This window comes from Ornithorhynchus anatinus, chromosome 7 (assembly GCF_004115215.2).
Source record: "Ornithorhynchus anatinus isolate Pmale09 chromosome 7, mOrnAna1.pri.v4, whole genome shotgun sequence".
NCBI lineage: Eukaryota > Metazoa > Chordata > Mammalia > Monotremata > Ornithorhynchidae > Ornithorhynchus > Ornithorhynchus anatinus.
Genome location: NC_041734.1, coordinates 65831278 through 65847349, shown reverse-complemented (window position 1 = coordinate 65847349; position 16072 = coordinate 65831278). Strand labels below are relative to the sequence as shown.

At 57.2% G+C, this 16072-nt stretch overlaps 1 protein-coding gene across 3 annotated transcripts in view; it reads right to left on the bottom strand.

Annotated features, from left to right (window-relative positions):
• Nucleotides 1–2226: 2226 nt before the first annotated feature.
• The window catches only part of FOXP4 (forkhead box P4), a 70846-nt gene continuing 57000 nt past the window's right edge, over nt 2227–16072 (bottom strand). Inside the window, exons 11-19 of one of the 3 annotated variants that reach the window (XM_029069176.2) lie at nt 15503–15707; nt 14776–14852; nt 13475–13576; nt 8579–8700; nt 8225–8275; nt 7737–7803; nt 6021–6190; nt 4363–4515; nt 2227–4100 (exon numbers count right to left, since the gene is read on the bottom strand). In XM_029069176.2, the coding sequence (XP_028925009.1) occupies nt 3659–4100; nt 4363–4515; nt 6021–6190; nt 7737–7803; nt 8225–8275; nt 8579–8700; nt 13475–13576; nt 14776–14852; nt 15503–15707 (1389 nt within the window). In that variant the 3' untranslated portion in view covers nt 2227–3658. Of the gene's footprint in view, nt 4516–6020; nt 6191–7736; nt 7804–8224; nt 8276–8578; nt 8701–13474; nt 13577–14775; nt 14853–15502; nt 15708–16072 lie in introns of all 3 variants that reach the window. The other 2 variants (XM_029069177.2, XM_029069178.2) reach the window with 2 other exon arrangements.

The following is a 16072-nucleotide window of genomic DNA, read 5'->3' as shown; positions in this document are numbered from 1 at the left end:
ACGTCTGCAAATACGTTAATGGTTGGCAATGTTTCTGACTTCCCCAGGGCCCAGATACCCCCATGCCATGTGGTCCAGAACTAAAGAATACTTGCCCCTGGAAGTGGCGGGGGGGATGCGAGGGGACCGGTCTTGTAAGGGTTCAATTTAGTTTGCTGGTACTTGAGAAGAGTCCAAACTAGGCTAGGATGACTTCTGTATTGGGGGCTCCCCAAGTCTTGGATGATTCTGGATTTTCCCCCTTAGGGTTCTCCTCATGGGCAGGGAACTTGTCTACCAACTCTATTGTATTGTACTTTCCCAAACAGTACAATTCTCTGCACACAGTAAGCACTCAATAATGCCATTGATTGATTAATTGACCCAGGACCCTTGAACCACATCCCCCCCCCCCAACCTATTTGGGGTAGCTGACCCACCTTAAGACCACTTGCCCAAAAGCCACCGTCAGTCTGACTGATTTTTCTGCTGATCCCTGTGGTCTGAACCACTGGAATACTCAGGGGTCCCTCAAGTTCCCCCAAGGGTCGAGAGCTGTGAGATCTCCAGTGGCCAGAAAGTGCCTTGGTACCCTGAGATCCCCTCTAGGGGCTCTCAGCCTAGAGCTTCAAACTGAGGTGGGGAGTCCAGCCTTTCCACCGGGGGCTGAGCTGAGGGGTTTTGGGAAGGGTCTGTGCTGGGAACTGTTCAGGAAGGGCTGGTTTGTCACTCTGATTAGAGAAACGGCCCCATTGAGATCTCAGGCCCTCTCTCCACAACGGAATTGGAAGCAATATGACAAAAGAACAGAGAACGCTGCACTCTGAGCCTCATGGGAGGCCTCTAGAATGTTAGAGAAACCGGAAATGGGGGGAGAGGGAGATAAAGAGAGGGAGAGAGGGAAAGAGGGAGAAAGGGAGAGAGGGAAGAGGAGTCAGAGACTGAGCAGAATAGAGAGAGAGAGGCAGTCAGGGACAGAAAGGGAGAGAGAGAGGGAAGCAGAGGAGGGTAAGGCTCGGGGTAGAGGAGACCAAAAAAAATAAAATGTTCTCATGTCCACTTTCCTCCTCTGGACCTTTCTCCACCCTCAACCTGACCCCAAGACCTCCCCCTCTGGGCCTATTTACAGTTTCTGCCCAGAAACACCCCCTCTATTCATTTTCTACCCCCTTCAAGGACCCTCCAGCCAGCAAAATCGTGTACTTTTTGGAGGTGGGATGGGCAGGGGTCACCACGGTATCTGTGTCCACTTTGCCTGTCCAGTGTGTGGTGACACTATGGGACATATCCACACCCTGTTATGTATCTGTACATGCATACCGCTGCATATTCCCATGTGCATGAATATGACCCTATAGGTTTATGTACCTGACACTGAGAGTAGCACACTATATCACCTTGTGGAGGAGTGTGCATGAGTGAGACCCTGTGTGCAACACTATGTGCCTGAACATGGCTGCTTTTGGTGGCATTGTGCGCCCAACACTCTGAGGCATTGTGAGTACCTGATGCTGCATGTGTACATGTAAGCCAGTGAGTGTGTGCCTGACCCTTTATGACAATGTGCGCTTGACTATACACAAGATTTCCCATCTAGGCTCTTTTGTTGGCCTTGGGTAGAGAGACCGCTCCCGCTGCCCTCTCCCCCAAACCCTGCCCCCTGGGTCCCTGGACCCCCAGGCATTGCCCAGCTGGTGCTTGGCTGTTTGGAAGTTGGCTGTGCACAGGGTGTTTACTCACTGGGCTGAGGCAGGCAGGGGAGAAGGGTGCACTGAGAGGAAATGAGGGAGAAGGGAGATGCTAGCATGTACTTGAGGGCGGGGCCCGTGTTTACCACCTCTCTGCACATAGTAAGCTCTCAATATATACCATTGATTGTTTGGGGGCGGGGGGCTGAGAGCCCTTCTGTCCACTCTCAGCCAGGGCCCATGAGATTTGTTACCACTCCCAGCTCAAAGACAGAAAATGGTGGCCAAGGAGGGGGAAACAGCCAGAGTGTGTGTGTGTGTGTGTGTGTGTGTGTGTGTGTTTGGGGGTGGGAGGTTGGAGGGCGGTGTTGGTGCTTGACCTGGAATAAGTCCCCTGCCCAGTCCAGAGTAGCTCCTGCCCTCTGAGGCCAGTGGTACGATGCTGGAATCCTGGACCGGAGGTTTGACGGAGGGGAAGCGCTGGGCCTGGACTCAGGGAAGCGGAGCCAGGCTGCGCAGCAATGGCAGCAGCTGCCCAGAGAAGCCCCAGTCTGACCAAGGTGGGGCCCATCACCCACTCTGTGCCCAGAGGATGCGGCCCCAGGGACCCCCATCAGGCTTAGAGAAGGGAAGCCTGTCTCCCCGGGCCCCACATCCCGGCCTGGATTTGGGGGTGCAAGAGTGGGATTGGGGGAGGACAGCGAGAGCTGAAGGGAGGGCTCTGGGTCACCTGGGGTTCCACAGTAGGGAGCTGGGGGCTGTGAGGGTCCTTTCTCCTCCCCTCCCCCCATCCCCAACCCCCAGCAGCTGTAAACTTTGGTTTAAACAATAAATTAATGGAGAGGGTGCCTGGGGCAGTCTTGGGGAAGGGCCGGGTGGGAGCGCGGAAAGGGAGGGGAAACACAAACAAAGGAAGAAACTAACAAAAAGTTTTGGTTTCTGCTTCTAGCATAAGAAAGGTCTTTGGTCATCGGTAACCAAGGGGTCCTGGGATGGGGAGGGGTCACCGGGAGAGAGGGCAGAGCAGGAGGTGATGGGAGCAGGATGCTGAGGGCTTGAGGGACCTTCTTCTATCACCCATTCCCCTCATCAGGGGTCACCCTCTACCTCCCGACTGGACGCCGAGAGGAGGGATAGGGGTCTCGTCTCCTGCAGACAGGGCCAGAGCCGGAAAGCTGGCAGGGGGTGAGGGGTAGAGGGGGGCAGTAGAGTGTGGGGTGGAGGGAGATGCTTACACTGACCCCTCAGGTCATACTTCCAGATCCCAGATCAAGGGTGGGAGGAGAGGGGCTGGGCCTGAGCCTGGGTCCCAGGGGGACGGGAGGAAATTCAGCAGTCGCTCACCGCAGGTAAGGCTAACTGAAGGGGTCCAACTGCAGGTCTGCCCCGTCCCCCACCCGTCAATCCCCGCTCCCCGAACCTCTCCCCATCTGGGCTGCCCTCAGGACAGCCCCTCGTCCACCACCGGGCTGGCCAGGCTGGGGGAAGGGAGTAGGGGCATCAGCACAGACTGGGTGAGGGGTCCGGCAAAGTTTTTCACAGTATGGGGTGGGAGCACACAGATTTGAGAAGTAAGACCTCCCCCGGCTGGTTGGCTCAGGCTCCTTCGGGGGAGCTGCAGGGGGCGACGACAGCCAGGTGGGGTGGAAGTGAGCGGACATTTCTTAGTGCAAAGCCAGCTGGTGGCTGAGAAGGGTCTCTGGGTTGCTGTGTATGTGGATTGACTCCATCCCCACATCTCAAGGGACTCAATGTGGGGTTAAGAGCTGGGGGACGGAAGCATATGGGGGTGGGAGGGGACGTGCTGCTGATGCTGGTGGGAGGAGGGGTGGAAAGAGATGGGGACAGGGGGAACAGGTGGAGGGGTGATGGGGAAGGGGCGATGGGGATGGGTCTTAGCTGGAGCTCCCGGCTGGGCTCCCTGCCAACTCTGGACTAGGGGGCGGGGGGGGGGGGGGAAATGCAAGTCTCCTCAAGTCCTGTTGAGTCTGTCAGTCACTGGCGGGGTGACAATGGGGAGACCAGTGCTGGCCGCGTGAGCCCGTCTGCCTGATGAGGGGGAGATCAGAGCAGGCTGGGGGAGCCCGTCTCCCTGACAGAGGGGAGACCAGAGCTGGTTGTGGGAACCCATCCTCCTGACGAGGGGGAGAGTAGAGCTGGCTGTGGACGCCCGTCGGCCTGACGAGGGGGAGCCCGGCGTTGACTGGGTGAGCCTGTCCGCCTGACGAGGGGAGCAGAGCTGGTTCTGGGCGCCCATCTGCCTGACGACGGGGAGACCGGATCTGGTTGTGGGCGCCCATCCCCCTGACGGGGGGGCGAGCAGAGCTGGCTGTCGGCACCCATCCGCCCGATGAAGAGGCCAGTAGAGCTGACTGTGGGCACCCATCCGCCTGACGAGAGGGAGAGCAGAGCTGGCTGTCGGCGCCCATCCACCTGATGAGGAGGCGAGCAGAGTCGGGTGTGGGCACCCATCCGTCTGACAAGGGGGAGACCAGAGCTGACTGTGGGCACCCATCCGCCTGATGAGGGGGAGAACAGAGCTGGCTGTGTGAGCCCGTCCACCTGACGAGGGGGAGACCAGAGCTGGCTGTGGGAGCCCGTCCTCAGCCGTGGAAGTGCCTTGAGAAGGTTGGGGAGGGGGGGCGAGGACCCAGGGCTCGTGAGGGCAAGAGCTCGCCCCCCCGGCGACCCTTACAACAGCTCCTCCCCCGGCAGCTCTTCCTCCAGGTCCCTGTCCTCGATGGCGGTGGTAGCTGCGGCGGCGCTAGGGTTGGTGGGGGCCAGCGGGGGGCCAGGCCGGCTGTCCTCCTCAGGCTCAGCTGGCTCTTCCTTCACCTGCACCTGGTGACTGGGGGGAAGGAGGGACATGCAGGCACCAGGCTGGGTTCAGAATCTGTTTCCCGCTGCCCCCTGCCCAACTGTCCCGGCCCCCCGCCTCTGTGCCCGGCTTGGAAGTCTGGAAACGGCGGGTATTCCCCAAACTCCCTCTGCCAGCCTGAAGCAAGTCCATATCTGGAGATGGATAAAGCTCTGGGAGCCCCTGGACTGACTGGGAGTCCCGGGGACAGCATTAGGGTACTATCGGATGGTTATTATTATAATGGAATTTGTTTAGCTCTTACTATATGCCAAGCACAGTTCTCAGCACTGGGGTAGATACTGACACAGGACTGACACAGTCCCTATCCCACATGGGGCTCATAGTCTTAATCCCCATTTTACAGATAAGGTAACTGAGGGACAGAGAAATGAAGTGACTTGCCTAAGGTCACACAGCAGACATGTGGGGGAGCTAGGATTAGAACCCCTTGCTTCCTAACCCACCCCTCTCCTCTCCCCCAACCCCAGTGGGCTCCAAAATGGACCCATACTCTGGGGTCTTGGGGGTCAAGCTGGACCACGAGGTTCAGAATCTGGCACCAGGCCTTAGAATATCATATTTCTGGACTCACCATCCTATCTGAATGTCCCAGTGGCCTGTCCCCTCACTGAAATGGCCCTGACATTGGTCAAGGCCCATCCCAGGCTCTCTGGCTTGCTTCAACCAGTCTCATACCCTCGTCTCACAGCCGATGCCTGGCCAGATCTAGGTGGTTTGGTCTGGGGTTCTGTGGTTTTTAGGAAGACCCAGGCACTTAGGCAGCAGGGTTTGGGTTTCTCTTAGGGCCAGTCTGCCCCCCCTACGAGGAGCAGTTGGTGACTTTGCCATTTTCATCTATCTCCCTGGAACCACTCCCCTCTCGTGTGAAAATCGAGAGGGGCTGTGTCAGCCTACCTGGTCCTCCCCTAGACTCACCCGCCCCACCCCATCCCCTCATTCTCAGTGGGACCTGAGCAGCCTCCTCCCCCTCCCCGATTCACCTCTAATGCCCCAAAGACATATTAGCCAGGTTTGGCTCACCTAAGGGAAGCAGGGATTTATTTAACCTGGGCTCCATACAGGCTGGCCATGGTCAGGAAGAAAGTTCCAGTCAGGGAGAGGGAGGTAACAATAATAATAATAATAATAATAATAATAACAGTTGTGGTACTTGCTAAGCACTTACTATGTGTCAGGCACTGGACTAAGCACTGGGGTGGGGACAAGGAAATCTGGTTGGACACAGTCCAACAGGGAGCTCACAGTCTTAATTCCCATTTTACAGATGAAAGAGCTGAGGCATAGAGAAGCTAAGAGATTTGCCCAAGGTCACACAGCGGACAAGTGGCAGAGCCAGGACTAGAACCCAGGTCCTTCTGCTTCCCAGGTCCATTTTCTACCTACTAGGCCACGCTGTGGGCCAGATCCAGATTGGGGTATGAGGAGTGGGAGCCACACGGGGTCTGAGGGGTAGGGAGTGGGAAGGGCCTCACCTGTGCTGTGGGGGCGAGAGGCGGGGGGGGCTGCTGCTGCCATTGCTGGCCAGCGAGTCCACGGTGCTGCTCACGTCGTCATGGCCGAGGTGCAGGAGACTGCTGGTGGAGCCGGGGTTCAGCATCCCAGGGCTGTTCAGGAGGGGGAAGCTGCTCTCGGCCAGGGCGGCCTGCGGAGGGATGGAAGGTTCCTTCAGCCGATCTGCCGAGAGATCGGGCGGCCAGGCGAGCCATCCAGCGTGTTCGCTGAGTGCCCGCTGGGGTGAAGAGCACTGTACCGGGAGCTCAGGAGAATGTGCCAGAAGGAAAGGACCCAATCCCTGCCCTCAAGGGGCTTGTTATTCTTGAGGGGTTGGGGGCTGCTTCCCCACACCCATTCGCACCCACTACCCTGGCAGCTGGACCATGAGAAAGGGCAGACCCCTGGAACCACCAGGATGCTCTGGAGCCTCTCTCCTTCCCCCCCAACCCGGGACCCCAGGAGAAGACCATCCACCCACCAGCCAGAGAACTTCCTGCCCAGAGCCCTCTGCCTGCCTGCTTAGCCAGGTGAGTAGGCTTGGCTGCCCATCTGTCTGTCAGAACTTCCTGTCTGTCTGACTCCAGTCCTCTCTCCATTATCTATCTGGGCTCATCTTTTAATCTATCTATCAACCTATTTATTTATGGCATTTGTTGACCTTTTACTATGTGTCAAGCATTTTTCTAATTGTTGGGGTTAAATCAGGATGGACACGGTCCCTGTCTTTTGTCTATCCGACTGATGCCTGGTCCCCCCTCTCTTTCCTGTTAGTCTGATCTCACCTAAGGCAAATCCGTCAGTCTCGGCAGACCTTCCATTTGGGCCAGCCTCTATCTGTCTGATCTCACTCCTTGGTCCCTCAGTCCTGCCCCTCTGCCAGTGTTCCCTGCCTGGCATCTGTATATCTGAGTAGATCTCTCTGTGGGCTCACCCCTCCAACAGCCTGACTGGGCTCGCCCACCCCATCTATCTGTCTGTCGGGTCATCATCATCCCTTGCTGGGGCTTCAGTCACAGGGAAAGGACTTGGCTGGCTTCTGTGGCAACTCCGCACCCCACACCCCAACCGAATCATTAAATAATAATGTTGTGGCCTTGCGGACAGAGCATGGGCTTGGGAGTCAGAGGACCTGGGTGGCTCGGCCACTTTTCTGCTGTGTGCCTGTGGGGGAGTCACTTCATTTCTCCATGCTTCAGTTTCCTCAGTTTTAAAATAGGGATTCAATATCTGCTTTTCCCCCGACTTAGACTGAGAGCCCCATGTGGGACAGAGACCATTTCTGACCTGATTATCTTGTATCTAATTTAGTGCTTAGTGCAGTGTTTGGAAACAGTGAGCTCTTAACACATACAATCATTATTACTAGGAATTGTGCCCAACCTATTTTATACATCTCCCATTGCTTAGTAGAGTGCTTGACCACAATAAGCACTTGACAAATGCTTCAATAATAATGATGATAATTGTAATTACTGTTAAATATGAAATCTCAAGAGTTTGGCTGGTGGGCATAAAGGGAGGCCTGAGTTTGCTCCTTCTGGGCTTCTTGGGATGGAGGGTTTGGGGTTGGGGGTAGGCTGAAGAAAGAAGAGAGCAGAGAGAGAGACACACACGCACGGAGAAGGTGGAGGAGGGGGAGGGGAATGGGGCAGAGGAGCCCCAGGGCTCAGTGGGTTAGAACCGGAGGGCATCACCTGGTAGCTGGCATTCAGTGCTCCGTAGCTGAGTCCCGAAATCATGTTTTTGACGAGGGTCGGACTCCTGAGCAGAGAGAGGAGGACCAATTAGTCACCCTCCAGAGACCCGAGGGGTGGGGGTGGGGGGGAGGGTTGCTCCCGAGGGGTCGGCAGGGATGGAGAGGGTGGGGCTCCCGCAGGCAGGGGGATGGGGCAGAGGGGGCTGGACTCTGAACCTGAAACATCTCTGGGTTCAGCCACTATCTGCAAGGGGCTGGGGAAGGGGCCTGGAACAGGTGGAGGGCAGGGGCAACTCGGCTCACCCCCTTGGTCCACAGCGGGGGGAGTCTGGGCAGGGGAGGGGAGCGGGGAGGAGCTCTGTGAACCAGGGGGCAGCAGGTTGAGTCCCCCCCCCCCCCACCTGGCCGGGCACTGATGGGAAAAATCACCGGGTCCAGAGTCATCCACCCTCACCCCGCCCGCTCCCACGCTGCACTTCTTCCTACCGAGCGTCTCCCCCCGCCTTTCCGCGGTGTCCCTCTGCTCCTGCCGGGACCCTAGGGGACAACGGTGGCAGGACGATTGGGCCAAGTCCCAGCCCCCTGCCCCAACCCCCCCCGCCCCCCGGCCTGCCGCTGCCCTTCCAGATGGAGCCACAGCCGGGGCAGGAGCCACTGCCGGAGCAGAAGCTGGAGCCAGAGCCCAAGGCCCGAGCCCCAGCCACTGCCTCAGCCAGAGCTAGGCCCGGAGCCGGAGCCAGAGTCCTGCCCACCGGGTGCCCCGCCGGGGAAGGCGCTACCCACCTGGGTGCCACGTGTGAGCCTGGTGGGAGGGGCGGGAAGGGGGCGGGGCACACCCACCCGGTCATCTTTGGTGGCCTCCGCTTCTGGTACTCGTTCTCGTCCACCGTCCACACGGCGCCTTTGACGTTCTCCACTCGCACGAAGCACTTGTGCAGGCTCAGGTTGTGGCGGACGGCGTTCTGCGGGCCGGGGGCGGTGGGGAGGAGGCGGGGGCGTGATGAAGGGGCAGAGGAGGATGGGCACAATAACCACCCTCTCACCCCCCACCTCTTCCTCTGACGGACAAGGACGGGACCGGACTTTTTTAGACCCAGCTTCTCCCTGCCAGGGTCCTTGGGGAGGCCAAGGAACCGCCTCCTCCTCCTCCCCTTCCTTCCTTGCCGGGAGGCTGTGAGGAGGGGGCTGGGGGCTGGGGAAGGGTCCTGTGAGGTCCGGTTCTCCCGGCTTCGGATAATAATAATGGCATTTGTTAAGCGCTTACTACGTGCCAGGATCTTCCCAGCTTCCACTTGTCCATCCTGTCGGGGAGAGAGCATCCTCTCCCGGCAGCCTCAGCATCAGGAGGGAGCTTCTGGGTCTCCATCCCTGTCCCTGACCTCCACCGCCCGCCGCCGGTCCTCCCCTCCTGCTCCATCTTCTGTCCCCGTCTAAACTCCCACCCCATCCCCTCGCCCGACATCGCCCCCGGCTCCGTCCCGACCCCGGCCCCCTCCCCGCCGGGCCCCACGTTTCCAAACAGAGAAGAAAGAGCGTGCCGTGAGCGGGCTCGGTGCCCCCCGAGACCCCCGCTCCTATTCTCCCTTCCAACTCTGCCACTTGCAACTGCCCCTATTTCATTACCAATTTTAATTTGCCTCTAATTAAATCCTGTGTATTTTTCCGACTCGCTTGCTAATCCATGAGGGAGGCAGGCGGTTGGGGCGGAATCTCTCGGAGCGATAATTACAAAGGCCTAATCGCGCTGGGGCTCCTGCCTCGGAATAAATTTCCCCGCATTACGGGTCTCGGATCCTCCGCTTTGCAAATGAGAATGACCCCAATTTCCGAGGATGGCCTCGCGGGGGCTTTTTGCCTCATTTCGAGTCCCGAGTCGTGATGAGAGACTAATTCGTTACGCTAAAACATTAACGGCAATTTAAGAGGTCGGGCGGGGCCACATAAACAAAGGCACCAGCCCCCAAACAAGGGCGGGGAGGGGGGTGGGCAAGGGGCAGCCAGAGGGGCCTCCCATGACGACTTCTCCCTATTCGGGGGTCCAGAGTCACCTCTCCCTGACCTCCCCATCCCAGGCCCTCATTCCGTCCTGAATCGGACGGGTTCCTGCTCACACCCACACCTAATCGATCAAGGGTATTTACTGAGCGCTTACTGCGTGCAGAGCACTGTACTGAGCGCTCGAGAGAGTACAATGCAATAGAGTCGCTAGACTGGATCCCTGCTCACCAGGAGCTCCCAGGCTAGAGGGGGAGACAGACATTAAAATAAATTACAGGTAGGGGAAATAGCAGGGTATAAGTATATGTACACAAGTGGTACGGGGCTGAGGGTGAGTGAATATCAAGTACTTAAAGGGCATAGGTCCACAGGCAAAAGCGAAGGGAGAGGGAGTAGCCTCAGTTCCCTCAGCTGTATAATGGGGATTAAGGCTGGGAGCCCCATGTGAGACCTGAACTGTGTCTGCCCTGATGATCTTGTACCTGCCCCAGTGCTCAGCACACTGCCTGGCAGGTAGTACGCACTTAAACATATGAGGACCTGGAACTTATCGACCCGACATCCAACTGGGAGCTGAGGTCCAGCCTGGCTTTCTGGAGCTCCCAGTCCCAGAAAACCCTGGAGCAGAGAGGTTCCCTGCTACCCATGCCCTTGGGATATCAAAAGCGGGTGCTGTTCGGGATCACTCTCTCCCCAGGCTAAGCTTAGGCAGAAGTAGGTATCAGAAATGGGTGGGACAGAAGGGTAGGGAACAGGAAAGTGGGGAAGAGGGAGCTGCCATTCAGTTAATATCTCCCCGCACCTCCAAAACCTCCAATGGTTGCCCATCCACCTCCGCATCAAACAGAAACTCCTTGCCAGTGGCTATAAAATCACTTTCCCCCCTACCTTTCCTCGCTGATTTCCTACTACAACTCAGCCTGCTCACTTCCCTCCTCCAATGCCAAACTACCCACTGAATCTCAGTCTTGTCTATATCGTCACCGATCCCTGGTCTTGGAACACCCTCCCCCTCCATATTCGACAATCACTCTCCACCTTCAGAGCCTTTTAAAAATACCATTTCCTCCAAGAGGTCATCCCCGACTAAGCCCTCCCATCCCCTTCTCCTTCTCCTTTCTGAGTTGCCACGGCATTTGGATCTGTGCCCCTTAAACACTTGATATCCATCCCACTCTCAGTCCCTCAGCACTTATGTACAAATTCCCAATTTATTTCTTTATATTACTGATTGTCTCCTCCTCTAAACTGTTTGCTCCTTGTGAGCAGGCAATGTGTCTACCATCTCTATTGTGCTCTTCAAACCCCATAGTACCGTGCTCTGTACACAGTAAGAGCTCAATAAATATAGGTTGAGTGCTTGAGTGAGAGGGTGGGAATGGCATCAGACCCACTCTGGTCCATCAGACCCACTCTGGTCTTTGAAGCTGAAGAAGGACCCTGTATGGGACAGGGAGCCAGGGGAACAGAAAGGGTGTGTGTATGCATATGTGCATGCCCACACAAATGTTGTGGCCCACTTCCCGCCTGAAACTGAAGTGGTTTTCAGAGTGTTCTCAGGATCAGCTGGCACCTCTGCTCAAGGGAGGGAGGGTAGAAGAATAGGCAATATGATAGCCACCCTGCCCTGTTCAAGCTCCGACCATAGTCCACATCATGGTCTTGAACTAGATCTCAGAGACACTGGGGGGAAGGGGAGAGGCAAGAGCAATCACAAGAAAGGAGAAAGGGAGGGGAGAGTGAGTGGAGCTGGAGAGTAAGTAGTGAGGCTGGGAGGGAGAGGAAGATTCTGGCCACTGGTTCTCAGAGGCCATGAGAGGCCATCAGAGGCCTGGCCATGAGAGCCTGCCTTGGACCAGGTGGGGAATGGAGAGGCAGAACACCTGGGTCAGATCCAGCTGCTGCCCAATCCCTCCCTCCACTCTTCCCCCTCTCGGTCGTTGCCATGGTCCAGCCCGTGACGGGTGGAAGGCTGGTGGGCCCCAGACCCAGATGGTCCCCATCTGCCCCCCCCTCATTCTGGCTTCCCTTCCATTTGAGGGGTTCTGACACCCACTCCTTGTGTGGCCTTGGAAAATCACTTACCCTTCCCATGCCCCAGTTTCCCTAGCTGTAAATTAGGGGAAATAATACCTGAACCCTACCTCGCAGGGAGTTGTGAGGAGTAAATAGCTAAATAATGTAAGGTGCTTTGGTAATAAAAGCACCACCTAGAAACACAGTTTGAGAAGAAGCGTGGCTTAGTGGAAAGAGCACGGGCTTGGGAGTCAGGGGCAGTGGATTCTAATCCCAGCTCTGCCACTTGTCTGCTGTGTGACCCTGGGCAAGTCACTTTACGTCTCTCTGCCTCAGTTCCCTCATCTATCAAATGGGGATTAAGACTGTGAGCCCCATGGGGGGCAACCTGATTACCTTGCATCTACTCCAGCGCTTAGAACAGTGCACACAGTAAGAATTTAAGAGATATTATTATTATTATTATTTGATGCCCTCAAGACCTCGGAGGCCCGGAGGCCAGGCTACGGGAGGCTCTGCAGTACCTCCAAGGGCCAGCAGGGGGAGGCAGGGGCCAAGGCTAGAAGCAGCAGCGGCCGCAGTAGCCGCTTCTGGGCCCAGCAGCCCAGCACCATTCCTTCATTCAGTAGTATTTGTTGAGCGCTTACTATGTGCAGAGCACTGTACTAAGCGCTTGGAATGTACAATTCGGCAACAGAGACAATCCCTGCCCAATGACGGGCTCACAGTTTAAACGGGGGAGACAGACAGCAAAGCAAAACAGAACAAAACACCAGCCACCATCACACTGCCGGACCACCCTGACGGCAGCTCAGAGCCTCAATCCTCCAGCCCTTCGGCCTCCCCGCAACAGATCTGGTGACCACCATCGTCTCGACCACCCGAGGTTGAAGCCGTCTGACCCTCCACCCCTCCAGCCACCTCACACCTGGGGGAACGGGCGCTGGACTGGGGCTGGGGCTAAACGCTCTGTGCGGGACAGGAGGAACAGCCTTTGTGTTTGAGTGTGAAGGCTCGCATGAGTGTCAGTGGAGGGATACGTGTATGTGTGTGTATCCTGTGCACGCTCGTGGGAGAGAAAGTGTCAGCTCCTCCCTCCCTTCCCGGCTGTGGCAGGGTGGGAAGAGGAAGCAGGGTCTCAGCGCCTGGAGCTGGGGGCAGAAGGGGTCTCCAGGGTGCAGTTCTGAGGCTGGGAGCGGGTGGAGAGTGAGTGTGAACACGTATGTGTGGGTGCTCCTGGATAGATGGGTAGGTGCGCTGCGTGTTTTATGTCGCGATGTGAGGTGTTAACACGTGTGGGAGTATGAGCAGCAGATGAGTGTTTTTGCCTATACCCATGTGTGAATATATGTGTATTTCGGGTGTGTGCTGTGTATATGTGGGGCGGGGGGAGGGGAGATAGAGTGTGTGCGGGTCTAGTGCTTGGGTCTCAGGTTGTACTGGGTGGGGAGGGGCCTTTCCCACATTAGCTGATATTCCAGGAGGAGCAGAACAGGGGGAGATTATTCTGTCCCAGCAGATCCCAGAAGAGGAGGGGCGGGGGCTGTGGGCTGGCCCCATTCCGACCACCTCTCGAAGCGGGGGCAGGGAGCACCCCCTCCCCGCCGCCCAGGGCTCTCACCTCCTGGGGACAGGGGGGCTGGGGGAGGCCCGGTGGAATTGGAGAGAGCGGGGTTTTTCAGGGAGTCTGGGGGCTGTCTGCGAGGGGGTGGGAGTCCTCACCTTCCAGGTGGCCGTGTTCCTGCGGAAATAGGCAAACATCCGGGTGAACCAGTTGTAGATCTCGTTCAGGGTCAGCTGCCGGTCTGGGGTCTCCAGGATGGCCTGATGGGAGCGGGGGGAGGGAGTGGGTCACTCACTCTGCCACAGAGCTGTGGAAGGCGGGCAGGGCTGGGCTTCCTCCTTCATTGTTCCTCTCTCCTCCTCCTCCCCTTCCTCCTCTTCCTTTTCCCCCTCCTCTCCTTGTCCTCCTCCTCCTCTACTCTTCTTCCCACCCTCCGTAGGTGTGAGCTCATGCGTGGATAACCCAGGGTGTGTGTGACTATGTGCACAACCGCTCTATGGGAATGTCTGAGTGGATGTAATAACAATGGTGGGATGTGTTAAGTGCTTAGGAGGTGTCGAGTGGTGTACTAAGCGCCAAGGTATTTACGAGACAACTAGAGCCTCACTCAGGGCTCGCAGTCCAAAGGGAAGAAGAAGAGGTGTTAAATCCCTATTTTACAGATGAGGAAACTGAGGCCTGGAACAGTGAAGTGACTTGCCCAAGGTCCCCCAGCAGGCAAATGGCAGAACCGGCACTAGAACCCAGGTCCTTGGCTTTTTCCATTACGTCACTCTGTTGTGTGTTAGTCGGGCTATGTGTATCTCTGTGTGAGTAATTGTTTTGTGTGAATACAAATGTGAATGTTTGCATGCCCATGAGTCTGTATAAGCCTGTTTGTGCTTACGTGTCTGAATGGATGTATGTGAATGTGTATCTTGTTTTATCTTCTGGGACAATCAAACCACCCTCTGCTTATTTTATTAAATAACCAATAACTTATTTATAGGATTTAACTCTGAATAAGTGAGGTCTAAGCAGGGCACAATCTTCTGCAGGCTCTGGTTGCACTTCCTGTCTCTGGGTTGGTCTCTCCCTTAAAGGTATACCACCATAGCCTATCCGGGGGGAGGTCAATTGCCGTGTGATGTGTGTGCGAGCATGTGAACCTCTGGGTGCGGTGTGTGCAAGCATGTTTATCGCTGTGTGTAGCGTCTGTGAGCATGTGAATCTTTGGGTGCAACGTGTGAGAGCATGTGAATCTCCGGATGTGGCATATGTGTGCTTGTGAATTGCTGTGTGCGCTCTGCTTGTGTCAGCCCCCAATCTGGGGGCTATTGGAGGCTGTGACCTCGAGGAAGGGGTTGGAAGAGGGAGCAGAGTGTCAAGTCCTTGGGCTGGGGTCTCCTTGCTGCCGGGGGCTCCTTGTAGGGGCTTTCTGGGGACGGGGAGGAAACTGGCCTTGCCCTTGGGCACTGACCTGGCGAATGAGGGAGGCGTAGGTGAAGGGCGGTCGAACATCTGCGTTTTTGTAGAACTCGTGATTCTGGGCGAGCTCTGGGGAGGAGGGACACATTGGGGAGGAGGGAAGAGAGAGAGGGAGGCAGGGTCGGTGAAGGGGCACAAGGTGTCCTCAGGAGAGACCCCCTCCTCCCCCATGGAGCCTCCCTTCCCAAAACATCCAGCTCCCCTGCAGTTTCGGGCCCCACCTCCAGCCTTCCTCTGGGGAAGCTGCCACCCATTTCCCCACCTCTGCTCCCCTTTCAGGGACACCCCATCTCCCCCATCCCGGGTTTCCTCTTCCACCCCCTTACCGAGCCTGACACCCCCCAAGCCCACCCCTGCTCCCGAGCCCCACCATCTTTTTTTTCATAGTATCTGTTAAGCGCGTACTGTGTGCTAAGTACTGTACTAAGCGCTGGGATAACCACAGAGCTAATCAGGTAGTCTCTGTCCCACATGGGCTCAGTCTTAATCCCCTTTTTACAGATGAGGAAACTGAGGCACAGAGAGGTTAAATGACTTGCCCAAAGTCACCCAGCAGACAAGTGGTGGAGGCGGGATTAGAACCCAGGTCCTTCTGACTCCCAGACCCGTGCTCTATCCACTAGACGCACTGCTTCTCAAGCCCGACCACCTGCTCCAAGCCCCGCCCCTTCCCAAACCCTACCCTGCCCCAGACCCGCTCACGTTCCAGCCTCCCTCACCAGAGGAAATGGGGGTGCAAAACTTGTCAGTGCTTCTCCTGCGGGCAGGGCCACCCCCGTGCAGGGCCGCGGAACTGAGGCCTGGGGGTCGCAGGGGGGTGACTGGGGCAGCGGCCGAAGTGGGGGGATGAGCCAGGCCGTCGGGGAACGAGTCTGCCGTCGAGATGGCCACCTTGGACAGGGGGGCCCCGGACACCAGATTCAGCTGCAGGGGAGGCAGAAGGGTGAGAATGGAAGGATGGGGGGCCACTGTGGGGATGAGGCCGTACGAGGTACCCAGCCAGGGAGGGGGGCTGGGGAGATGGGATCAGGGTGTTGGAGTTGCAGGGAGTGGAGGAAGCGACCCCCACCCCCACCCCGCCAGGGCCACACTCTTGCCCCTACCTCCTGTCTTCCCAGCGGGGGCCGCGGGCAGGCTGAGTGTGCACAGCCAGACCAGGAGCAACGGAGGGCTAAAGGAGGAGTACTCTAGGCTCTGGGCCTGTTGGCCCCAGGGCAAGACCTGGCTCCTGCCTTTGGGGACGCTGGAGGGGCCTGAGGAGGGGTCCCGAGGGCTCGGGGAGGAGTCTC